The sequence below is a fragment of the Cylas formicarius genome, unplaced genomic scaffold (assembly GCF_029955315.1).
Source record: "Cylas formicarius isolate icCylForm1 unplaced genomic scaffold, icCylForm1.1 PGA_scaffold_1__22_contigs__length_36826433, whole genome shotgun sequence".
NCBI classification, from domain to species: Eukaryota; Metazoa; Arthropoda; class Insecta; order Coleoptera; family Brentidae; genus Cylas; species Cylas formicarius.
The window spans coordinates 33,852,957-33,880,074 of NW_026844264.1; the positions used below are offsets into that span (position 1 = coordinate 33,852,957).

Below are 27,118 nucleotides of genomic sequence, written 5' to 3' on the forward strand. Positions count from 1 at the left end.
TATTGTGCACTTATCATGTGCCGCTAAGCAGGGACCGAATAATTATTTATTGTTTTTTTGGACAGATAATAACATCATAATTGGAAAGTATTGCAGTTATTAACATGTGGAGTAAATCTTTATTCTAAATCAATCTACAACACTAAATTCTTTATTTGATCTTTGAACGGTTTACAACCACGTTGCGACATCCCCGTTGCGACGCCCGGGCGCGTCGCAATCCGCTTCGCAACACCCACCTAACTGCCCGTTCTCTTCTGTTCCAGATATTATTTTTCTACCCGTTTAAGATGTTCGAACGATAGCGCTATTTTTATACACACGACCCGAATCACAGAGTACAAATACAAAAGAGTACAAAACCACGTCTCAGGCGAACAATCAGGACTATATATAAAGGAAGCGGAGATCACACGAAGATGACAATAAGCAGTTAACGCGCGATGCGACGCGATGAGTGAGACGCTCAGCCAGGATCCGGACGGATTGGGAGCGGCTTACACGACGCTGGCGCCGTCGTATCCGCCGACGCCCGCGACGCCCAGCTCCACCGTCCAGGATGTGGCGGCGGGCGCGAACCTGCCTCCCTTTTCGACGTTTTCATCGGACATGGACTCGAGCGGTACCTTCGGTTCGGTATCCGATCGTTTGTTCAGTGATACGCGTCTATTGGACATATCGAACTGGGACTATTACACCGAGACTAGAGTGCTGGAACGCGGCGAGAACGGCCTGTCGATCATCACGTCGCAGCCGCAGTACCGGCCGTGGGAATCGAAACCTCCCGATTCCGGTGGTCAGCCCACGTTCGCGGAGGCTTTCGCTCAGCAAAACGGCGCTTCCAAGTTGCCGTCGTTCCAAAGTCAGTTCCAGACGTTCAACGATCCCGCGACATCGGGCGAGACGACGCTCACGACGCTAACCAACCTGACACCCGTGTCTCCCAACTCGTCTTCCAGTCCGCAAGGTCTGACCACGAGCTTCCACACGCTGAGCGCGAGGAGTTACCCGCTGGTGCCCGCTCCCATACAAGCACGAGAGATCCCCTCGATCCAGCAGCAGTTTCTCGACGAGCGTCACATTCAACTGTACTCGCATCCGACGCTGAACAACGCGATCCATTCGGCGGGAATATTCAACTCTCAGAACGGCGGGACGATCATCCAGAATAGTCAAATCATAGCGTCGCCGACGGTGGTGACGGTGTTGAAGCCGGATCCCGAGCTGAAGCTCGCGCCGTTGCCTCACCAAGACGCCAAGCTCCAGCTCCATCCGGGTCAGTTCCAGAACCCGATGTCCGCGTTGCAAGGCAACAGCGACGCGGGTCTTTACAACGGCATCGAGAAAAAGCTGAACGGGATGGGGGGGACGATGGGCTCGCCTACCCGCAACGACTTTCGGAAGAAGGAGAGGCGAAAAATAAGAGCGTCGAGTTTGGAGAGTTCCGCGGAAAGCGACGGGGCATCGAGCAACATGGACTTGGGGTCGGAAAACTCGGGTCAGGTGGCCGCGGTGTCGAGCACCGACGGCTTCAAGGCGCAACACATGGGAGTCGGTATGGAGCACGAGCTCGGCGGCGGAGGCATCGACAAGCAGGTGAAGAAGAAGAGGAAACGGTGCGGCGAGTGCATAGGGTGCCAGAGGAAGGACAACTGCGGCGACTGCGCGCCCTGCAGGAACGACAAGAGCCACCAGATTTGCAAGCAGAGGCGCTGCGAGAAGCTGACCGAGAAGAAGGTGAGTGGCGCGGGGGGATTCGGGGGGTTGTTGTGATGGCGATGGAGATCGTACGATAAAAAACGCGTCGCCGGGAATAATAATATGAAATCGAAGTTTCTCTTTTTGCTGGACCGCAGTCGGAACCTACATTTTGTGTTTTATGATATCGTTTATTATTGAGTTTAATTACTTTAACCTACTCCATATATGTATCTAAAAAAAATAACTATATAAATAATAATTTTATTATAAAGGATAATAAACAACATGGAAAATCCGTATATAAGAAATGGATACGATGGATGCTTTCCATGATCCAAATTTCGTTGTCTTATTGTTAATGTCATATTTATTATAATTGTTACTTACAGAACCGTTAATAACTATAAATATCTAAAGAAATAACTATAAAAACTCACAGCTACAGCCTTAACACATACGAACAATAATTTTATGATAGAGTAGACGTAACGACAATACAAGGAAAAACGGATAAATTTGCAAATAACACTTGCCTCTCATATGAATCTGATATTTTAGTCCAATTTATAATATCCGTTTTGGATGCTTTCTTTTCGGTTTTTCTGAAATGTGTTTAATTAATGCGATATTTAGTGCAATTGTTACCTACAGAACCATTAATAACTATAAATATCTGAAAAATGAACTATATAAACAGATAGCCGCAGCTTTAACACATAGAAACATTAATTTTATTATAAAGGGGACGTAATAAATAATAATAATAATGATGATAATAATAATAAATCAAAAATAATATTTTTTAACAAATATAGAAATACCGTATATACGAACTGACATTTTTTTTGCGTAATTTATATTACCGGTGTCGAATGCTCTGTACGATTTAAAGTTTGTTTTCTTAATTTTACTGTAATGTGTTTAATTAATGTTATATTTTCTGATGAAAACGTATTTGTTATTATTGAGTTCAAGTATAGTATAATTATTACCTACCGAACCTTGAAAAGCTTAATTTTAGCTTAATCTATTTTGATATAAACTAACAAGTCACCGCTTTAACAAATACAAACAATTTTATTATAAAGGAGGAGTAATAACAAATAATAATAATAATAAGCAAATATAGAATGACAGTATATACAAGGCAAAATGGATAAAAAGTCGGCACTCATACGGACCTGATATTTTTCATGGGTAATTTATAAGATCTGTCTCGAGTGCTTTCTAGGATTTAAATTTTATTGTCTTTTAGATTTTTCTGTAATGTAACTTTATTAGTTTTCAGTGAAGAAAAAATGTTTACTTTAGTCTAATTTTTCTTTAAAACGAATAATAAATGGGATATATTACTTTGACACGCTCTTCGGGCCCCCCGTGTGTTCGGTTAAGGGCAAATTGGTATCAAGTGTGACGCCAAGGTAACGTGCCGTCTTTCAAAATGTGAAATTTTGGCTATCAATATTGATTTTAAAATCTCTTACTTGTCTGCTTACCAAATAGCAGTACTTTAACGGTTGGTTATTGCAAAATCTTTTATTTTAGAAAAGGAATCATATTGTAACTTTCGATCAGAAAATGTTTTTCGGAATACTAATCCAATTTGTTCTGGAATTATGAATTCTGTTATGAGACTTCGACGATAGATCGGAATGGTAACCTCGCGTCTGAAAAAAAAAAACGTTTTTTTGTTGTTGTTGCGTTTCACGCGGCGGTTTTATCATACAGGTTTAACGGTCCACCCTTTGATCGAAAAAAGAAAAATCGCATCAGGTTTTCCCACCAGCATCCCGTCGCCGGGATGAGATCCGACCGGGATCGAGGGTCGCTCTATTTTTCTAGATAATTCTCCCGCCAGTCCGACTAGTTGCGACTCGCATTCATAGTCAAATTCGCGTCTAGCCGAGTTCAATTAAAACAGGACTGCCGTACAAACACGATTTTATTGTCTCTTATTTATATACGTCGAGCGGTCAAACTGGAAAACGTCGACTTTGTAATAAGTTATGGAAAAAAAAATGCGTTTTCACATAAACTGAATAAAATTAAAGATATGCATACTGAACTAAATTAAGTGCTCATCAATGCTAACTTATTATGACAGATATAAAGTGGCATTTTCTCCACCGGTTACGATGACGAAAACAAAAAAAACAATCTTCATGTTTGCGAAATCAGTGGCGTGCCGCTATGAACAAATAATATATCGGTTTAATTAGGCCGCCCCCGGTGCACTGGTTAAATCGATAACTTCTTTTTGTGAAATGAAAACAAAAAATATCTAGTTTTTAGTTGCCAACTTCAGAAAAAAAAAAAAGTTGAGCATAGAAACTAGACAAGTTGTTGAAAATGTTTTCCACCTTTGAGGATAGACGCTTCAGCTCTTTTTCTCATATTTCCCGGCACTCTTTGAAGTATATCTCCAGTGTTTCTTATTAAATCGCAGGAAACTCTTCCACTGGGGTGCCATAAACCTGACTTTTCAAGTGCCCCATATGAAAAAGTCCAAAGTATTTAAATCTGGGGACTTAGGGGCCATGGTTCCTATTTCCAAAGACCAATTTCTAAAGACCGGCTATAATTAAGGCCATTTAGCCTTTCCAGGCCAAACGTTTGCCGAAAACTGTTTTTGAAGTTGAAATTCTACAACTGAATGGGGGTTTTCATCGACCCAACTACGGTTATTGTGGAAATTTCTGGAAAAGTTAGCTTCATCTGTAAATCGTATGTATTTCTTGGTCAAGCAAGGCATAATGCGTGTCCAAAAACCATTGACAAAAATGAACAGGCAAGGGAAAATCTGTGGAAAGTAACGCTTGCACTCGTTGAAAATTGGTTGAAGTAAATTTAAAAACTGTTGTCAAACAACCGCCTTGATAACAGAATTAATGATTCTTACAGGCACGGCTTTATACAATGATAAGAAATAATATACCCCACAGTTTACGTACTTTGTATATTCGTACTCGATTTTTTGAAGTATTTTAATATTAAACGATATTGTCATGACCGTGCGGAGAAGAGGTTTTTATTTTTATAAGCGAAAACTGTACAGAAATTACATTTCTTTAGAAATGATTGGAGATTGTAAGCATAATTTTTGTTTTAAGAGAAATCAGTGGCGTACCATCAATGTCTGCTAAAAAGACAGGTGAAATTTATTACTCCCGCCACTGGAGTACTTTAAAAAAATGTGGTGCATTAAATAATGCTTCTGAATATATCTAAAGTGTTATTTCATAACTTAAGACGTTTAGGACATACGTTCATATGAAAAAATCGCAATTTTAATTATTGACATTCAATTAGAAAACACCCTGTATATCGAACCAAAGTGTCCTCTGATATTTGTAATGAAGAATCAAATAAATAAAAATCAACATAGCAGGACGAAACGTCTACATATACTAGTCGATGCACTTTAAAAATGTCCTTAAACGAGTCTCGCACGGGCGAACTTGTCGTACGGTAAGGCGCGTTTCGGTTCCCATATGGGACGCGGCCATTTTTCTTGTCGTTTCGGGGACGGGATCGTGTTTCCTCGTTCGCATACACCGGTACGGTTAATGGGACTGCGAAAGCTCGCCTTAAATCGGGGCCATGTGTGTGTGTGTGTGTGTGTGTGTGTGTGTGTGTGCGTGTGTGTCGAGAGCTTTGGGATGTGAGTTCTCAGGTTGCGGCGCGACGAATAAAGCATCGGCGGTGCCCAGTTATTGCGCCCATTCAAAATCTAGTGGATTATAATCTCCATATGATACGGAATGTTCTGGATTATTTGCCATAAACTCATTTTTTAGATTTTGATTGGAGTTTTTTTTTAATGTATGTGGACCTAGTTTAACTTTTTTAATGTATTTTGTATAAATAATTACATATGAAGTTAAATTATCAAATTTTATTATGGAGCTACTACAGGAAATAGCCTTTTAGATTTTTTTTTTTAGTAATAGGCTCTCTCGAAATTTTAAATTTTATTATAAAGTACCTTTCGGAAAACCATCTTAGAAATTTACTTTTTGAAAAACGACTTCAGGGAACGGTTTACATTTTTTTTTTTGGAAAAAAAATCTAAGCGATTTTATTTCTTTTTTATGAATTCTATGAATTCTTCTAGCGAGGAAAGACGGTTTTCGTGATTTTTATCGAAAAATGTTTCTTTTAAGAACTGCATTTCGGTTTTAAAAAAATCTGTGAGATATTAACTTTTTGTTTTTAATGAATTTTATGATTCCGTTTGTAGAGGAAATACATTTTTCGTGGCATTTATTAAGAAATGTTTTTTGTTAATTAATTACATTTCTTTAAATTGCATTTTGTTGTTTTCTTATGAAAGATTTCATCAAAAGCCGTTCTTTCATATCATATTTGGGAAAATGTTTTTTTTTCTAATAACCACCGTTCTCCAAAATTTATTTTTTAAAATTACCTCGAAACAAGATGTTTTTTTTTTGTACATTTAAACATAGATTATTTTTTGAAAAATTGCCGAAGAAAACTCTCTTTCAGTTATTTTTTTGATTTTTTATAAATTTCTTTCTTTCTTTTTATTATTTCATATATTTTATTATAATGTGCTTTTCGGAAAACTACCTCGGAAAACGGTTTCCTAAATTTTATTTTTTAAAATTACCTTAAAAAACAATGTTTTTTATTTTTTTTATATTATCATATTATAATAGTTTTTGAAAAATTTCCTTAAAACACCATATTTCAGAATTTCTCTTAGTTAAAAAGAAAACATTTTTCTTTTAAGCAATTTTATAATTTTTTTTGGAGGCGCTCTTTTATATTATATTTTCGAAAAATATTTTTTTTATAATTACCCCAAATGGATTTTCAAATTTTATTATAATTTAGTTTTCGGAAAACTACCTCATAAAGCGGCGTGTCAATTTTTTAAAATATATAGTTATTATATTATATTTGTTGGAAAACCCGTTGTAAGAACTCTTGATGATTTTTTAAAAACATTCTTTGTGTCTTTTGATATATATTTTTTATTTTAGATTTAATTTTTTGGCATTTTTGAATTTAAGATGAATTTTTTTAATAATCAAATATTTTGGATTTTTCAAGGAAGGCCCGATTTTATTTTGAAAGAAGATTTTTCTCCAGTACCACGTAATAATTTTAGACACCATTTTGGAACAGTAATATATTTTTTTATTGACTATAGTTAATTGTTTTTGCAATTTATTGCTCTTTTGAATAGTAGCTAAATCTTTCTACCCAATCAAAATTGACGGCGAAGTGGTTACAGAAAACAAAAAAGAGACAGAAAAATTTGGAATATTTCCAACTATTACTATTAATATTATTATTATTACATGCCAAAGATCAAAACCCAATAACATTAATAAAATACCACTTAAAATTACTGACGCTGCTACAGCGGCTTCAGCATAAGCTTTTAATAACCATTAATGTTTTTTTTAAATTTATTTTTAAATTATGTCGTTAATTTTTCAAGATACGCATTTTATTTTGAAAGAAGTTGTTGTTTCCATTGTGATTTAAAATTTCATTAATAAGAAAAATCACATTCCTATATTATAGAGATCGCTTTGGAGAACCGTTTCAAATTTGGCTTTCACTTTCTTTTATTATCTTGCTGACTAGTAAATAAAATACGACAAACAATATTAAATTAAATTTCCCCCCACCCCACCCCCAAAAAAAGCGGAAAAAATTAAAATTTTAACCCGAACTTCCCCAATTAGGAGCGTTGAACCTAATTTTTTTTTTTTCGACAACGCATACGCGCATATATATATACATAAAATGTCGGGATAACTACCGTATATGCATTCGGCATATGCCGTGAATAAAATGTTCTCGAAACCAGGTAGTACGAACTGAAAACGGTAACAGCTGCGTCGATCCTGAAGAATAAACTTTGACCAGCTGTTTGGTCTCTATACGGTCGGCCAGACGAGTTTTGTGGCCCGGACGAGCGTCGAAGTCCCGGAGCAATCGTCAGGCTCGCCGTCAACGCGATCGTAATGGCGAAAATGTATTTAAGGAATAATAATATGCGTGTGTGTATGTGTACGGCAGTTTTTTTTTAGATGCTATCCTTGTATAATGAAATCGCAACTTCTCCTCGTATGCAGTATACAGTACGGTAATTTTTTTTTTTTTTTTAAACTAATAACAATGTATTAATAGAGTACATTAATAATTTGATTGGTAACCTTTTAAATTTACGATGTCTTGACACTGAGCAGACTCTTGTGTTATTTCTTTCCCTCTTTTCCCCATTCTTTTGATAAAACTTCTCTTAATTAATCTGTTTTTCTGATACAGAGTGTTCTCTAATGGGGGGGGGCGATTTTTATATATGTTTTTAATTTCTATACCACTAGTTTAATGAAATATGGCACCCATGTACTACGTAGTCTACCACAACACATCAGTGACGGGCGTACGGAATTTCAACTGTCTGTTTTGGCACACCTTTGCGAAATATTTAAATAATTTACACTCACATGCTCAAATCTTACTATTTTTGTTTGTTTTTTATGTGTACTCTCCTGCTTTGCGCGGCTACCTTTTTTTTAGGGATAGATTTATCAACAGACGCTCAAAATATTTCATTTTATTGATCTGAACCTAGTTGTTATTATTGTTATTATTTATTATTTATTATTTTAGTTATTATTATTATTATTATTATGGCCTAAACAAAAATAATATTTTGTGACGTAGTTTAAATATTTTTTTATCCAAAATGGATAGATATTCATCCAAATCTTCACCTAGCGTTTTCATAATAGGTATGTTAATAAATATGTGCGAATTTTAACGTCAAATGCTAAAGCCCGAATAAAATTGTTCACCATGTTAAGTGAACTAAATTCAATATTTCGAATATAGTGTTTTCATGTTACTAAAATTGGTATAAAAAAAGTTCCATCCACCTCTTAGGGTACAGAAGTCGCCATTAGAGGAAAACCGGTGCTTCTATGTTCCTAAAATTGCTAAATGAAAAGTGTAAACTTATAATAAACTATTCCGAAACAAGAAAATATTTTCAAATTTTTATTTTAACTAAAACATATTAGTATTTGCGGCTGAAAACATTGCAAATTATTTTAAATATTATTTTCACTGCTACCATAATTATATTTTTCTATATATTTCAGTAAAGTACTCTAGACAGGCTAAAGTTCCCCACCCTGGTCGGTAATACGACGTCAAAATTTCACATACCAGATGGCGTTAAAATCTGACAAGGTATAAGTATTTTCCTTTGACAAGGCACTGACCTTGTAAGCTCTTGATAAAACAATTTTGTTAAAAATTAATAGTGGCTAGTGTGTTTTTTTTTATATAAATTTAAGAATCTTGCTGTTAGGATGTTGTTATTTAATTAAAACTGTAAAAGTAAAAAGAACATTCTTCTAATACTTTTTTTTTGCACAAAAAGTTCTCGATTTAACCCGGCGACTAAATTAACTAAAATATTAATTCAAAAGCGGCTTATTCGAATAGCAACAATCTATATATTTTTGAAATTAGTAGGAAAAAATATCTTTTGTTGTAACAGAAAATATACAGCGTGTTCAAAATAAAAAACTCGCTACCGTTTCTTAACTTTGCGACGCGCGTTTGTTTTCATTTGCAAATCTAAAATATCAAACTGAGAAAATTAGACAACGCTAGTTAACTGATCCTCAGCAATAATAAATATATTTTAATAAAAATATAATTAAATAAAATAAAATAATAATAATAAACAAATAAGTTATATAAAAACAGCCCCGCGTTGGTGCTTTAATCAATTCTCGAGGTTTTTTTTTTTCGCGACCGACTGACCGCAAACGACTATATTTTTTTCGAAAATCCCGCTTCTAGATAAATTTCACGGTTTTCGGTGGCATGTGTGCGCGGTCGCGCACATGAATGGAACAAAAAGTGAGCAGATGAAACAACACAATCGGCCGAGATAAAGAAAATCTCTCGTGTCGCGTGCCCATCGGACGTGTGTGTGCGCGTTTGTGTGAGTGCCATACGCAGCTGTCGTCGTTTTCGGCAATTTTTTTTACGGTGCGCGTAGTCTGTGGGTCGTCCGGTAGATATTCTTCATTCTAGCTGTCCGTGGCCACTTTCCATTAAACGCGGTCAAACGATATTTTCTTTGAATATTTCAAATCAAAACTAACCAAAATTTTAGAAAAAAGCGCATTAAACGTTTTAAATTATGTATACTAGCATTCAAAAAGGCCTAAATGACTTTCGAAAAAAGGCTTGCATAAAACTCAAATGTTTTAAAAAAACTTTTGAAAAAAAAAAGCGCATACAAAATATTTAAGCCTTTCTAACGGTTCAAGCAGATGTATAATAATCAAATGTCTCAAAAAGCTTTCGCCAAAAGGTCACACAAAATATTTATGTCTTTCTAACGTATGAAAAGAAGAAATGATTACTTATTTTCCAAAAATTCTTGCTTGTTTTCCAGATATTATGAATAATTTTCTAGAAATTCTGGAAAAAATGATGACATAGCCCAAAAATTATTACTTATTTTCAGATATTCCAGAAATGCTGCCACATTTTTATGAAATAGGAACTATTTTATAAAAAATCTATTTTTCCAGAAATTACAACATAACTCAGAAATTATGGGTTGCTTTCAGGTGTTATTAACTTATTTTTCAGAAATCAGAAATATTTTTTAGACTTTGACTTCTTTTTCAAAAATTATGACTGGTGTGCCAAAAAATTATATTTATTTTTCAGAAAATTAGACACATTACTCGGAAATTATGACTTATTTTCCAGAAATCCTTACTTCTTTTTCAGAAATTATTTTGGTTTCCAGAAACTCGTATTTATTTTTCAGAATTTATTACAATACTTAGAAAATGTGACTTATTTCCAAGAAGTTTTGACTTGTTTTCTAAAATGATGACTTATTTCTCAGAAATTCATACGTGCTTTCTTTCAAGATATAATTACTTGCTTTCAAGAAATTCTTCTATTTCGGAAATTATGACACAACTCAGAAATTATAACTTATTTTACAAGAAATAATGAGTTACTTTTCCGAAATTCACACTTGTTTTCCAGAAATGCTGACTCCTTTTTCAGAAATTATTTTGGTTTCCAGAAATTCGTATTTATTTTTCAGAAAATATCACACTATTTAGAAATTATGACTCATTTTCCAGAAATTTTGACTTTTTTCAGAAACGATGACTTGCTTTCCAAAAATTCTAATTTATTTTTTATAAATTACGTCACAACTCAGAAATTATGACCTATTTTCCAGAAATTATGAATTGCTTTCTAGAAATTCTTATTCAGAAATTTGTTTCAGCGCTCAGAAATTACGACTTATTTTTCAGAAATTTTGACTCGTTTTTCACAAACTATGATTTATTTCTCGGAAATTCTGACAAGCTTCCCAGAAAATTTGTTTTCTGAAATGATGACGTAACGCGGAAATTATTTCTTATTTTCCAGAAATTCGGACTTTTTTGTTACACACAAAACTTTCCCATATTAAACTAAAAGCGATATTTTGTGATCTGTCTGCGTTCACGTATTGTCATATTCGAAAAATTTTCACTTTCCGTAACAACGAAATCCAGTGGCGCAGGAAAAATTGCAAGGGCTGCATCCGCACACCCCCGCCTGCCCCCGCGATGATGGTGGCAGGCTTAGATGATGCGGAGGGATCGATAGAGAGTGCAACGATGAGTCATACGACACCCCAAACCCTCGGACTGCGTCTCGCCTCCCTCTCCGCCCCCCCGCTACGCACCGCCGCCGCCGCCGCCGCCGACGACGCTGGCGAAAAAATCAATCCTGCAAATGCCAAATGTTGCCAAATTTCTATGCGGAAAATTTGAAGGGTCCGGAGGGGCCATTTTTTTCTTTGGGATTTGCGTCAGATGTGATTTTCGTTTTGTTAATTACTAATCTGCGACGGCACCGTTTTTTTAGTGAAAAATACTCCAAAGCTAACGGCGGTGTGCGAATGCCCCATCTATTTTTGCCGCAGTGAAAGCCCATATCTAATTTAGTATAGTCTCAAAATTTTGCTTTTGTTAACTACTAAACTGCGGCAACACCGATTTTTCAGTGAAAAGGCAACGAAAGCTTTTACGTTGCAAGTCGTAATTTTTAATTATTTTGTTTTTGTTAATGAGCAAACTGCGGCAACAGCACTATTCAGTAAGAAGTTTCCCAAAACTCAAATATCTTCGAAAAAAAAGTCAAAATTCAACAGCTCGGGGTTTTTGAACGTGCAGAATTGGAAAAGGCCAACCGCAGTGTTGCCAGATTCACCATTTTTTGCGTAACACGGTCGCAATTTTGTTATTTTAAATCGAATCTGCCATTTTGTTTTTGTTAATTACTCAACTGCGGCAACCCCGCTTTTTCCAAAACTTACCAAGCTGGAACGATAAACTTCAACAGCTGAGGGTTTTTGAACGTGCCGAATTCAGCAGCGTTGTAAGATTTAACCAGTGCTATTTAAAAAATTCTAAAGAACAACCTGTAACCAGAATTAAAATTACGATCGCGAAATCTGACAACACTGCTTTTAGCTTTTTCGAATCCCGCTTGTTAAGAAACCCCCGGGCATTGAATTTTATCTTTTCAGCTTACCTTCCAGTTCCGGTACTTTTTGCTAACCCGGTATACAGCTATAAAAGGAAAGTACTTTTTTGGGATAAGCAAGCCATTTACGCCCATTACTATGATAAATCCTATAAAGACAGTACAGTGCCCCTTGTCCAAAATAATCAAACTTTTGAAAAAAAAAAATTAGGATACAGAAATGATAAGATCGACATTTATAAAATAATTTACGTGAATTTATGTATTTATATTGCTTTGTATTACTTTGCCCGCAGTAGATCTAAACAAATGTGGTGGTTCTTACTCCATACCACTGACAAATATTTTTTGTTGCATTTATTTTATATTGTATTTTTAATTTCTCATTACATTGGCAAAATAGTCCAACTTTCTTCTTTTAATGGTGTTAAGTACCTCTTTTTCTTTCATTTCGAACGCCTCAATACCCTTACACATTGTTTCATTGAAAGTCTATGCTACCATATCGTAGAATAATATGGTAAAGACATAGCAACCTAAGAAAGGATTTCTTAAGGTTCTATTGGTTGTCATGTTCATAAGAACGTATTCTTGCTTGCTCTATTCTGTTTTTGATTTCTTGAGTTTAGTCCCAGTTTTCACTCATCCAGCATCCCAAATACTTGTGTGTTTGTCCTCTCTCCACTATTTCTCTCTCATAATGGGCAGACAACATTTTGAACAAATTATTTATTTAAGTTTTATTACTCAAACATTTTTGAACCTAGTATTAAGTACATGAGATAGCAGAGACTTGTTGGATGTCAGCTGGTCGTGTGCGAAATATACTGCATAACCCTTTGAGCATGGAAAAGCAACAATTTAGCGTAATCCAAAAGATTTTTTGAATCCATTCATAACAGTTCGTGAGACTTGGGTCCATCACTACACTTCTGAAAATAAGGAATATTCAAAATCAACTCCAAAGAAGGCTAAAATAATTTCATCGGCCAACAAGGTGCAAATTAAAAAAATCACGAATTGAAGTTTGAATTGATGCAGCAACATCATTACTGTCCAGACTAACGACTACTATCTGTGTCCTAACCTCAAAAAATGGCTTGACGGGAGCAGATTTCAGGAGCTTGACAAATGATCGGGATTATGTTGAAAAATAAAGCAAATTTTTTTTCTTGGTCTGAAGTGCTGCAACTTTTCACAACACCCTCGTAATTATAAATAATGTGATAGAAACGAAATAATTATAATAAATTTTTGAATTTGGAAAACTAAAAATTATCAACAACAGTGCTTAAAACTTGATTTCTACAAAACAAAAATACCTACAGCGAGTAATAATACTGTACCTGGGAGAAACGTGTGTTATTTATAGTTATATTTATATATTTATAGTTATATTTTAATATATTTAATTTAACTTAATATTCCATATTTTTTTAAAATTTATTGATAAAAATATGAGTACCTCAATTTCTAGGACTACCACTTTTTTGAATCTTGCCTTGAATCTTGCTTGGTTTACGCAGCCAAGGATATTTTATTGCATGTTTATTTATCATAAGAATATTCTATTACCATGGACCGTCGATCTGTTTTTATTCGGTTAGGGCCAAATGAGTTTCTTGTCATCAGGAACAACGCTGCCAAATTTAAGGAAACTTTTTTCAAAAAATGATCTCGGAAATCGCCGCGTCTTTTTCAAGTACCCTGTATATTACGTATTGTTTCGGAAACGCGACACGGACGATTGTACAGGGTGTTTTTCGAGTGCTGCGCCGAACTTTACGATTCAAAGGTGAAAACGAAGCAGGTTTTCGGAAAAAAAGGTCGATATTTTTGAAAAAAAAATTACTTTCCGAAAAAACGGCGTGTGGTGGCGGGAAATGGCCGCCGGGATCGACGGACGTCCGGTGCGCGTTCGTATCGCACTCGTTTGCCCATTCAAGCGCCAAAACGGCTTTCACTTTTACACGCCCATGCGAAGCGTGACGTCAGAGGCCGTTATCGGCCGAAGGGGTTGGAGGGGCAAACGGGGGACGTTCGGTGGTTGAACGGGAGAGAGCATACCCGACATAATGCGGGTACATGTGTGTGTGTGTGTGTGTGTGTGTGTGTGTGTGTGTGTGTGTGTGTGTGTATGTGTGGAGGAAGCTGCGACCTACGACGGAGATTCGGTTTTGATAAATCCTGAATGCCAGATCGAGCATGTAGCTCAGCGTCTAAACGCACTCGAACGGCTTTTTGTAGAACTGTTAAGCATTATTACTTATTATTATTATTATTATTATTATTATTATTATTATTATTATTGTTGTTGTTGTTGCTGTTGTTGTTGTTGTTAATATTGTTTCCTATTATTTATTATTATTATTATTATTATTATTATTATTATTATTATTATTTAAAATTGAGTTCAGAGTCATGTTAACCGTTTCTTTTGTCTTTCTTTCTTTTTTTTCCGTTTTCATCATTCCCTTGACTTCGACGACCAATACGGGTCTCGGTTATCTCTTCAGTAGTTCCGCGCACCTCAAATAGTTTCGGTTAAGCTCTGAAGAAGGCAACAGTTCGATTCTGTGGAAGCACAGCGTCCAAACTCAAGGCACCTCTAAAAACAAACCCAATCATTTATCGTTCGTCGAGAATCAGCCGCAATTTTTATATTCCACGGCATTAAACAATTTATGCGCGAGCCCGTACGCGGAGGAAGTACCTAGTCGGATGCAAAGTTTTAGATTTAACAATCTATTTCCTAAATTAAAACGTCGCTACTTAGACCGAGCCCGATTGTTGTTTGCTCGCCGCTAATACAGACACACATGCACTCGTGTCATTATTGTTATGAATAAATTATGATTCGCGATAATCAGTTCGCCGGAAAGCGCCCGCGACGCAAGTGGACGCGACAGATGTACAGGGTGTTTCCAAATTTGAATTTGAAAATTTGAAAAGAAAAAATAAATAAAATATATAAAAATGTTTAGTATTTTCCGGATTTTGAGGTATCGAGGTGTTATTATTTTCTTAGAGCGGTTAGTTTAATGATGAAAAGGGATATCGGAAAACTCCCTCTGGTGGCACGATTGGCGGTCGCAATCGCAATATAAGGAAATGGCCATTTTCATTTTTTAAATCTTAATGACTGCTTTAAATAGAAAGGCAACTAAAAACTTAATGCTAAAAGAAACTAAAAACTCCAACCGAACTAACAAAAACTAATACAAAAAAATGGTGATTTAAGGCACTCGCCCTCCCAGTTTAAGTAGGAAACAAGTGAAATACTTAAAACTGAAGTAAATTAATAACTCCAGCCAAACTAATCAAAGCTAGTTTAAGAAAATAACGAATTTAAATTTAAAACTAAACTTTACTAAAAAATGTAATTAAACTAACCAAAACTAAGCAAATATAAAACAATTGCACTCGATAATAATAAATAAAAACTTAAAACTAAATTGAACTAAAAACTCCAAACAAACTAACCAAAATTAATGTAAATATAATACATCAATTAAAATTTCTAAAATCTCAATGACTGATTTTAGTAGAAAAACAAGTAAAAAGTTAAAACTAAACTAATCTAAAAATTCAAACCCATACTAATCAAAACGATGGCGATTCAACAAACTAGAACTCATAATTCACATTTTAAAAATCTCAGTCACTGATTATAGTACAAAAACAAGCAAAAACTTAAAACTAAACTAAACTACTAACTCCAATCAAACTAATCCAAAAACTAGTTTAACAAAATGGCAATTTGAGAAACTCGAACTCTCAATTTAAGACTAAACTAATCTAAGCAAAACTATTGTGAATATAAGAAAATGGCACTCGAATCTTAATTTACATTTTTAAAATCTTAGTGACTGATTTTAGTAGAACTTAAGTTAACTAAAAATTCCAATGAAAGCAACCAAAACTAACGACAACTATTATTAATATAGGAGAATGGGGATTTGAGAAATTTGAACTGAACATTCACATTTTTAAAACTTCAATGGCTAATTTCAATTGAAAAAAAAATTTTAAGCAAGCTTCAAATTGAATGATTTCAGCACTACTGAACAAATAGGTTAAGTATCTATTTTTGCAACTTTTTATTTAATACGTATTATAATTGTTTGAAATATTGGCATAATTTTTCAAGAATAATTTTTGAACACCTCGTACGGAGAAGCAAACTCAGCTAAAGTCCAGCTCGTATAAAAAAATAGCTCACCATTTGCCTATGTCGCTTGTATATTTTCAATTCGTGTTTGAACGTCTTTCAAATCAAATGGTTTATTACCCGCGGACACCCTGTATATATTTTTTTTATCCAGCTTTGAGCAAAAAAAAATGCATTTTCCGACATATCTTTTCATTTTTGAGCAGGTACGTGAAAAACGAAAAAAATAAATAAATTTGTTTGTCGTCGCTAGTTTACGCGCCCACATCTCCGGTTCCGAAAATACCGCGTTGTTTACAAACAAAAATAACCTACCCCTATGAGAATCGGGCCCTTAAAATTCACCCCCAAGCGTTCAGGTTGTAGATGTAGATGAATGCGGTGCGATATATAAAAGGAAATTGCTGGGGCCCTTCCCAAGGTCTCTCCCCTAAAGTTTTCCGGGATGGAAACGCCACGGGATTTTCCCTTGCGCGTGCCTCCGCTTTTTGTGACGTGTCACCAAGCCATATTCGTCGAAAACACCTTTTAAATATTTTTGAAAAATTTGTTTCGTCGGCACTGATACATTTTGAGAGATAAATAAATAACACATACTTTAGAATACCAAAAAATAGCTAATAATCTGACTAGGTTTGTCCCATTAATATCATATAGCAATATTGAAATTACCATAAATATACCTTCAATTCTGAGGACGTAAAATTTTACTTAGCTTAAAAGCCACCATGCAGAAACCCAGACAGAAATTTTAAAGAATTAATCTCCCTCCTAACCTCCAGAAATGATACGATAACGAAAAATATAATGATTTATTTGATAAAAATGATTTTTTTGGATTTTGGATTCCATATTGCCAGATTGCTCGTGCGCATTTGTAGTGTATACGAGGTGTTTCAAAAACGTAATTTTATATGAAATGAATAGCACAAATACATTGGATTGGGTCATAAAGTCACTGCTGACAAAATTTAATTTGTTACTCTCGCGTGTGAAAATTATTTAATGATTCAGTCAACATTGATTGGTAAATCTAGTTAAGTGCATACATATCCCAAATTCAATTCAATTAATTGAAATTTTAAATTATAAATTAATTCGAAATCGAATTTTTTGTCTGTTCTCTGTAGACGCTGCTTTAAATTGCGAACGGTTCGAGCTAGAGGGTTAAAATTGGTCTCCTTTTAAGTAAAAATAAGTTATTAAAAAATGGCCGCGATCGGACCACGGCGTCCATTGTTTATTCACGATTTTGAGTTGTTTTTTGCGCGTTGCTACGAAACAAGTGTCCGAAACTTGAAGTTATCGATTTCAAATTTTGTAGAGACATAGGGTTTGAAGGCTCCACGAAGGTGGTCGGTACGATTAAAAAAATTCTAAGGCGTTCCAGGCGATTTTTGCAAAATATAGAGGGCGTTCGGGTTATTCGCAAAAAATTGAAAGGTGGGTTCCGCTTTTAATGAAAATTAGTCCTAACTAACGTTTTAGTGGTCGTTTTCTTTCGATCAGCATGGTTTTCATATATTGTACAGGTTCAGCATATTCGGTGAGTTGTTAAGAAATGTTGGGCTACCCGCCGGGAGAAAAGTCCGCACCCACTTTTGCTTTCTACCAATTGTGTGACGTTTCTTTTCCCGGTAGACACCTCGTTTTTAGCTCCATTAACGGGAAATTATTGCGACATAAAAGTCCCATATTTCCTTTCCGGCTAGCTTAACCAGCTTACGCCGTGGCCGCTATAACGACAAAGCGACGACAATAAACGCATCTTTTTGTTTATATCCACCCTAAATCGTCGCGGGAGGCAGAAAAACAAAAGAAAACCGCGTTAAAAAGAAAAACGCACGTCGTAACGTCCGCGCCGGCCATTTTGTGTACGTATAACGGCCACTTTTCCATCTCCCAAGCGCGCAGACAGACAAGCGAAATTAGAATCCATCACTTCCACCTTTGGTACTATATTTTACCCTCCGCTGCTTTTGTACCGGATATTCCGCAGCTGTCGCGTATATAATGGCGTTTACCTACACACACACACACACACTCGGGGTCAGGTACCGTCGATAAGGAAATGTTGCGTCGGTTATCCCCGTAACCTTCTTTTGCGAGAGAACGCGTGAACGCGCGCATGTCTAGTGACCTTTAGAACAAAAAATAGAATACTTTTTTTTTTTACTTTCAGTTTACGTATTACGTATAATAAAACAGATAGACGACCACTTAAGTAAGAAATAATAATGACAATTTGTTTTGTATTAAATTAGTTTTGATTATTTTAGTACCTTAAGGTCACATATTTTTGAAAAAGGCAAGCTTGTTGTGCAAATATTACTCAGTGCTTTATTTAGTAGCCTTGTGATTTATTTATTTTTGCTTGTGTTTCCTTCTTTTCATGCGGATATGCGGATGCGGAATAGCAACGTTTATGCTAAGTAACGCTCAAGAAAATACACGAATATTATTTACTTTTTCTGTGAAAATTTCGCCCTTCGTTTTTTCATGGCAATGTAAAGCAATAAGATTTGATAGAAAGAAGGGCAGATATTGGATTCGCTACGAATAAAAAATGGATGCAAATATATTTGATTATTTAGAACACCTCGTAGCACGTAATTCAAATTCTGCGATTTTCGAATAACGCTAGTATCAAATGTGTATGAATCCACCTTCAAAAATACTGGACGCCATTTTAATTTGTTGGCAACTACTGCCAAAACTATTAGGTTCAGGCATAATAAAGAAGTTAACGGCTCTTTAGCTAACTTTGCATCTACTAAACCTTCTTTGTACTGTTCGTATATTTTGAGCAATACGATTTTGATGGTTTACTATATAACTAACCAAAACTAAATAACTTATTCTATTTGTATTAATGTATTAATTAATGTTATCCCCTCTCCTCATATATTTATTATAATTTTTTTTCCGAAGCACTTTCTGGAATAGCCTTGAGTTCTTCCAACGATTTTTTCTTTTTTTTTTCTCCTCAACCGTTCCAAACCTCCATGGGTTTCTTGAGTTTTGGTAACAGGAAAACGTCGTAGAGGACCATATCCGGTGAATATGGTGGCTGAGGCATGATTTTGGTTTTGTTATTTGCCAAAAAAGTTAGACACAAGCAACGAGGATTTCTTGGCATTGTTTCTCCCAAACGCCGCATAACTTCAAGGTAATGTGGTAAAAGCTCTTGATGTATACTACGCCACGATAATAAAAGAAAACCGCAAGCAGGGAATTCTGGGTTTTTCCATTGGGATGACTGGTCGACTCCATTTCTGGAACTTCCAGAGTGAGTTTCGTCATCGGCGTCTTCTCTGCCATTTTGGAACAGCTTGTATCACTTATAATCATTTTTTTTTATCAAAATAGCATTTCAGGTGTTTTGCAGCACTGTTTTCCGTTTGTTTGACAGCAGAAAAGTCACTAGCCAATTACCTACACCATCCTCAGACGTGTTGAGAATTTACGCTTTTAACCCTAACCCTTTTAAGTAAGGGGAGTGAGTCCCATTCCCCTCGAGGAGGGAAAATTCCGACACAGGTTGACTCGAGGCGGCTTTTTCTTGCCCCTGTGCAGAAACAAAACACATACTGGTCGTCGGTGGGGGTCCCCCCTCAAATTCTCCACGATCTGACCTATATTATATACATTATATGGATATAGGGAAAGGGTAGGGGACACCTGAAAAATAAAGAGGAGACTTTACACCCCAATAACCTGTTGTTTCCAGGGGGGCGGGGGGGTCCTGAGCATGCAACGCGGTGCACGGTGGCAGAAATTGGGGGAAAGGGAGAAGCGATTTTATATCTGAAGGGAAAAAACGACTACGATAGGTTTCAGTGACATATCTGGATGGACTAAATTACCACTTATATCCGAAATTATCTGTAATTCAATCAAGAATCACCAAGTGCTACTTAGATCTAGTAAATGAAGAAGACTAAAAATAAAATGAACCAAGTTTCCGGATCTCGTTTGGTTGTCAAAAAATTTATATTGAAACGTAACAAAAACATTTCAATTTAATGCACGCTCTATTACAGGAAATATGAACAAATTAAATAAAAAAGCCAATAAAAATAAACAAAAACCACTTGAAAAATTCTCATATAGTTTCTTTTAAATGGCACACCTTTTTTTTTATATTCAAACAAATAAACCTAAAAAGATATATATTAAAACGTAAAAAAAAACATTAGCTATGTAGGTCACTATTATGGACTTTAACAAAGCACCCTGTATTACAAGAAATAGGAACAAATTAAATAGAAATTAAAATAAAAATAAACAAAAGTTTGCCAAAAAACACAAACCTTTCTTACATAGTTTTTTTTCAAACATCACACCTACGTTACCATAAAAAAATAGGACATCACATGAATTTTTATTCTCCAACCTGTTTGTGTGAGTAACCAAGTGCTTTCTCTAGACAGAGAGCTTTTTGTCTTATTAATGTTATTATGTATTTTATTATATTCAAATAAATACTTATTTTTTATTAAACAAATAAATAACAACTAAAAGTTCAGATTTTCACGAAATTATAGACATTGACAATTGTTTTGACAATGCAGCGTCTTATTTATTTTGTTAAATGGATTTTTATCAAGTAAAAGCCACCTCAGTTAGAAACATATTAAATAAAAATTTTAATAAAAATAAACAAAAGTTTCCCAAAAACGACAAACCTTAAAAATTCACATATACTTCCTTTTATGTGGCACAAATGTGCCACCACAAAAACTGCAATATTATCACTTTTTTGAAACATCTGTAACATAAAATATTCTAAATATTTACCTGCAATTTAAACCTGAAAATCTGATTTCCTTATGATGTCAAAAATGTTCTTCATTTTTATTGGCTTGATGGGGATGTATTTAAAAATATATATAATTAGATAAATTCCAACGTGTTAAAAACCTGTTAAAAAGGCCAAAAGTGTGTAGAGAAACGTAAATATGCATGGATAAGGTTATTTTTGAAATTATTATCATTATCATTATTTATTTTGGTTGAACTTTTTTTTTCCATGTCTAAAAAACCTACTGGATGATCCAACAGGAAGTTAAGATCTCGTCTCATTTTTCTTTCATTAGGTCTAGGAACTGCACGCTAGTTCCAGTCAGTTTTATGGGCCATTTTTTTTATTTGCAATACCGCTGGCACCGTTTCTGCATTTAAAATCATTCTTACCATAACTTAATTTCGCAGCCATACTTTTCCGTCGCAGAGCACGTAAAAAACTATTTAAAAGCGTTACACGATCTTAAATACAAACAATCCACGATAAAATTGCAGGTTTCTTGTAAAAATACAATCTATATCTTCAAAAACGAATAGCTGTTCGGATTTATCTTATCTTAGTCTTGAAATGTTCGTGGAGGTCTAGGGAAGGTTTAAAAGGTGAGAAAAATTATAATAATTGCCGGGAAAACCCAAAGAACAGCCCATTTGTTTTTCCCATATAAATCATTGAAGCATTGGCCGAAACAGTTCGTACAAATGTTCTACAATTAAATCAACAACAAAAAATGGCACATTTTGATAGAAGCTGTTAACAGTTGGTTTACTTCAAATCAGTTGACACCGATATGAATCAGGTTAGCATAGTCAACTATGGCACAGAGTTATTAAAATCACTGGAATTGTCTGGATCACCACCTCACAATTTGCAGTTAAAATTAGAATCAATTGTCATCATGCTGCGTAAACATTACTCAGCGTCGACTGTGCAATGGAACAAGACTGTGAAAAAGCTGATGAATTACGTGATTGAGGCAACAATCACAAAAGGAAAATACAAAGGAGAGGATGTCTTGATCCCGAGGATACCGATAATTCCAACCCATGTACCATTCGATTTCAAACAATTTCCAGTACGTCTGGCCTTTGCGGAATCAATACCGTCTTCTTTTCGACAAAACAAGACAAAAAATAAAGTTTAGATCTTTTATTTTTCGATTGAGTCAGTGCGGGGTCAGCCAGTAAAAAAAGTTAAAGAAAAATTGATTTCTTATGTGATTTTCTACAGGCATTCCAGTCGTTCGAGATAAAGATATCGCTGCTCCTGCCGAAATATGCTCCCCTCAACGAAAACGTGTTAAATAATGCAGTCAGATTACGCGTCCGTCCCCTCTATCCGTCTTCCTTCGTTGTCGTCCCCTTTCGGCCTTTGCCACCCACCAGGCCATCGGAAAATGATCTCCTCGGGAGGGTTTTGGCACGCGCCAGACAGCCGCAGGTGTCCGGTCCTACGGCAAGGGGTTAAAATAATCCGCCGGTGTCCGCAAACCTTCTTGAGGGGTCTCCGACCTCGACCCCACCCCCAGCTTCGAGCCTCGTAGAGGCCGCGACCTTGATTTTTATCCGCTTCAGTGGTTATTTATTTGCCATTAAGGACGTGATTTTAGATAGGAGACTTTTGAGACACAGGTTAGCAACGTTTTCAAAAATAAAATATATTTTTTTAACGTCTGCAATTTAATTATTATGTACTATGTAGAAATATAATGAAATAGAACGTAATAAATGTTTACTTTGTACTATTTTTTTATGTACGTGTTTCAAAAACATACTTAAATCCCGCTTGTTAGTGTAGGTCGATAAATTCCTGGTACGGTCCTGGAATGGTTACGGATCTGCTCGGCAGGGTGTTCTATAAGGGGCCGCGGTTTTCGACTAATAAACGGTAGGCAAAGTTAATCACGGGGTCGGTTGTAAAAGCACTATATTTCTGAACCACTCTGAGGTGTATTTTTGAAATTCTTATAGAGCGTGTAACCTTCAAGATGGAGGACACTTCCCAACAGCTTATCTGGTTTCCTTGTTCTATTTTTTGTTAAAAAATATTAATGGTGACTAGCGTTTCATTCATTTTTATTTTATTGTTAGGATGTTATGTTATTTCATTAAAACTCTAGTAGTAAAAAGAACAGACTTCTTTGTTCTTTCCACTTATTGTTATGACTATGAAGAGAAGAGTTTTTTATTTGTTTAAGCGAGAACCGCACATCGGATTGAAAAATTCAAGGAATTAAATTTCTTTAGAAATGGTTGGATATTGTGAGAATAATTTTTATTTTAACAGAAATCAGTAGCGTACCGTCATGAATGTCTGGTGAAATTCCGTAAGCCCGCCACTGTGATCTGAAAATTTAAGACATTAGGACATGTTCATATGCTCTTTATAAAATGGAGCCAAAAATTGCCCCCCCCCCCCCCAGTTATAGACACTCAATTAGGTCACACCGTTTATAAAACTATGAGACGTTGCCGCTGTTTCTCACAAATTTGCTTCCAAGTTTTGTCTTTTCTTATTGGTCCTGTCAGACAGTGCGGCGTAAGATGTTCGTGCCTCTTTATTCTGCATCCTTTCATCACTGAAAACGGATTCGATACATAGCACCCAAATAGGCTTACCATTGTGTAAGGTAAAAAAGAATTTTTATGACGACCTTCTGCATTTTCAGTCCATAGTTGTCGGTTAAGTTCGACTCTACGAATCGGGTTCGAATAACAGTTGCAAATGGTCCGATCTTTAAGGAAGAACCTCGTTCAAGCGGATGTCGTAATAACTTGATCCTCGGTAACTATCGGGTGCGTTTTGGAAAGCCCAGGTGTTACGGTCTTCGTTTGTGCGGCAGCCGCTGTCTAGTGATCGAATGAGATATTAAAATTTTGCTACAGTTTTTAATGTTTACCGTTTTTTATTGTATCACTACACAACACTTGAAATTTCGTTCCCAGATCATTAACGGATGTCACCCAAAATTTTGTTCTAAAGTACGAGGTGTGGTCAAAAAGTAATGTGACATTTATAATTGGGAGGGCTACTTACATTAGATATTGGTTTATACAATTATACAATCTGTTTCAAAATGGCCGATAAGACGCCGAAGACATACCTCAATATGGACGCCCCAGCAAGTCAATAACTAAAACGTTTTGAGCATGAAACGTGTAGCAGCAAATTTTGTTTTGAAACTGCTTAATTTTGAACAAAAGGAGAGTCGAAGGAGCATTGCTCAAGAGCTGTTAAGCGACGTCAATGACAATTCTGATATGCTCAAAGAGGTCCTAACTGGTGACGAATCATGGGTAAATGGTTATCACATCGAAACCAATGGAAGAACCCAGAATCGCCAAGACCGAAAAAAGCAAGTCAAGATCTATGAGATATCAAGGTTTTACTTACTCTTTTCTTTGGTTATCGTGGCGTAGTACATCAAGCGTTCTTACCACTTGTGGGAAAACAATTCATGGATTTGGCTTGTGTCTAACTTTTGGGCCAAAACCAAACCTGCCTGAGCCACCATATTCACCGGATATGTATGCCTGGGGCGTTTTACTGTTCCCAAAACTCAAGAAACCCATGAAAGGATGGAGGTTTGGAACGATTGAGACCATATGGTTTAGAAGAAGTTGAATAACTTTTTTTTGGCCAATCCGATTTCGAAGAACTTAGTTTAATGTTAAGAAGTATCAATATCGCGGTATTAATTGTTCTACGAGTCGGTAGGGGACGCTTCATGTCAAAAACAGCTATTTTTCTGATTTTCTCGAAAATTGCAAGTATTTTTAGCTAGGATGAAAGAGCGCAAAAAAACACCGCACTAGTAAAAGAATTAATATCATCATATTGACATGCCAATCGAAGCTCCTTTAAATACTCTTTAACACTAAACTAAGTCCTTCGTAATCGGATTAGTCAAAAAGACTTTTTCTAGACCAATATTTGACTCTCTCCCACCCTTATTTTGACGAAATAGAAAAAACTAGTTGAAACAAAATAGTTTTCTTATCTAGAGTAGATTGCGTTTAAAGTAACTTTGATATCGGTTAATTTGCAATATTTTATGAACCTGGAAATAATTTCCAGCTCTTTCTCTTGGGCGATTAGGAAAATTAAGTAACTTTCTTATTAAAAATACCGGAACCTAATAGTTTTTCCAGGTTTCCATTTAAACTAAGCGGTATCTCGCGACGTTTATATAGTAGCGGCAATACTATATAGTAAATAAAAAAAAATAATTACAGGGTGATTGAAAACGTAAATTTAAAATTCGCATAATTTAAAACCCGCCATTTTTTATTTTGTTTTTGATTTAGCGAAACAAAACAAAATGGAGCCCAACAGAAAATGAAAATCAACGTCTGACGGTTTTGTGTAACACAATGGAGCTGACTTTCGCATTAATTTCATTAATTTCTTAGCGCCCTGTATTTCCGAGTACCGTGGGGCGATTTGCGGCACGCGACGGCCAAGCAGGTGTCCCACAAAGCCCCCCCTGCCCCTCGGGTTTACAGTTGCATAAACTTGACGCTCCGACGTTAGCTCTGACGTTCCCCCCTCTGGATCGTAGTAAAGCAACGACCTTGACCGTGGACCCACCTCCGTTTTCTTTATTTTTAGCTCGCCGTCGGTTTGACGGCGACCCCATTTTCGAAACAGGGGGGGTGGGGGGTAATCAATCATCGAAAGCACGGGCGAATATTACACGATATTATATAAAAATATCTCGTGATAACTCTTAAAGTTTTTTTAAAGCAGCAATTACAACGAAGCCAGGAAATCAAATCGCTTATATACGAGGTGTTTAAAAAAGACGCGGCATTATTTAGAGGAAAGTCACCAAATATATTTAGTTGCAGGGAAATAAAAGAAAAATAATAGAAAGTAAAACAGTTTAATGTGATTACTAAACAGTCTTACATTTATATGTAGTCATTAACACCCCTTAATCAGACAGATTAGTTTGTCAAATTAAAATCTAATACAAAAACCAAAATCACAAATGAATATATGGAATATAAGTCTTAATCATCATCTCCAACAACATATTGTCATAAATGAAAGAAGTTGCTTAATTCACTTGAAAAAAAGTCACAGATCCAAGTATCAAACCCAGGGCCAGCACCATCATAATGTGCCCATTAAGCGTTTAAGCCAGCTTTGTACACTTTTACCCATTGAAAAAAGCTTGCACAGAACATACCTTCTGCATTAGCACAGCCAGGAGGTACTTGATCCATCAACTCATGATGTTCACTCTCTTTATGAAACTGGATAAAAGTCTGTTCCTCAGAGTCTTCTTGACAATCAATCTTATTTTTCTTTGTTTGTTTCTCTTCGCAGTTTTCTTCTTATTCTTTGTCTGACTTCATTTTTGAAGGGTGAAGATGTTATGACTGTTGCTACAGCAGCTTTTCTTCCTCTGTTAGATACTTTTCTTCGTTTCTCTGGCGCTGGACTTGAACCAATCTGTAAACATGTTCATTTGAATCCACCCTGATGGATATACAACTCCGACTGATACTGGAGGAAAGCCTCTCGGTGGCACAAAATGATAAGTAGCATTCATACAAACAACTATTGTCGTAAGAGATCCTCTTTTTGCCGATGTCGGTGCAACTATCTGGCGTTTAGTTATTTTTAGTGCAAAGCTCTTCAACGAGGTTGAATAAAGTATCCACGTTCTTTAGATGCACCAGTTGGTCTTCTTGTCGTAAGGTTATCTTTATGACGATTTAAACGTCACTTTAACCACTTTTTTTCCAGCCAGATCTTATTCACCAAAGGGATTCTGCAAATTGTTTCGCTTTGGTAACACATACGCCATACGGCGAAGATCAGTTCCAGTTTCCAGAAGTAGCTGCTGCTACTTGTGGAAA

General features: G+C 35.8%; 1 protein-coding gene across 1 annotated transcript in view; it reads left to right on the plus strand.

The window, feature by feature from the left end:
• LOC132697172 (methylcytosine dioxygenase TET-like) overlaps positions 1-27,118 on the plus strand; it is a 74,957-nt gene that overhangs the window by 12,486 nt on the left and 35,353 nt on the right. Inside the window, exon 2 of the mRNA XM_060662466.1 lies at positions 267-1,737. Within this exon, the coding sequence (XP_060518449.1) occupies positions 454-1,737 (1,284 nt within the window). The 5' untranslated portion in view covers positions 267-453. The remainder of the gene's footprint in view (positions 1-266; positions 1,738-27,118) is intronic.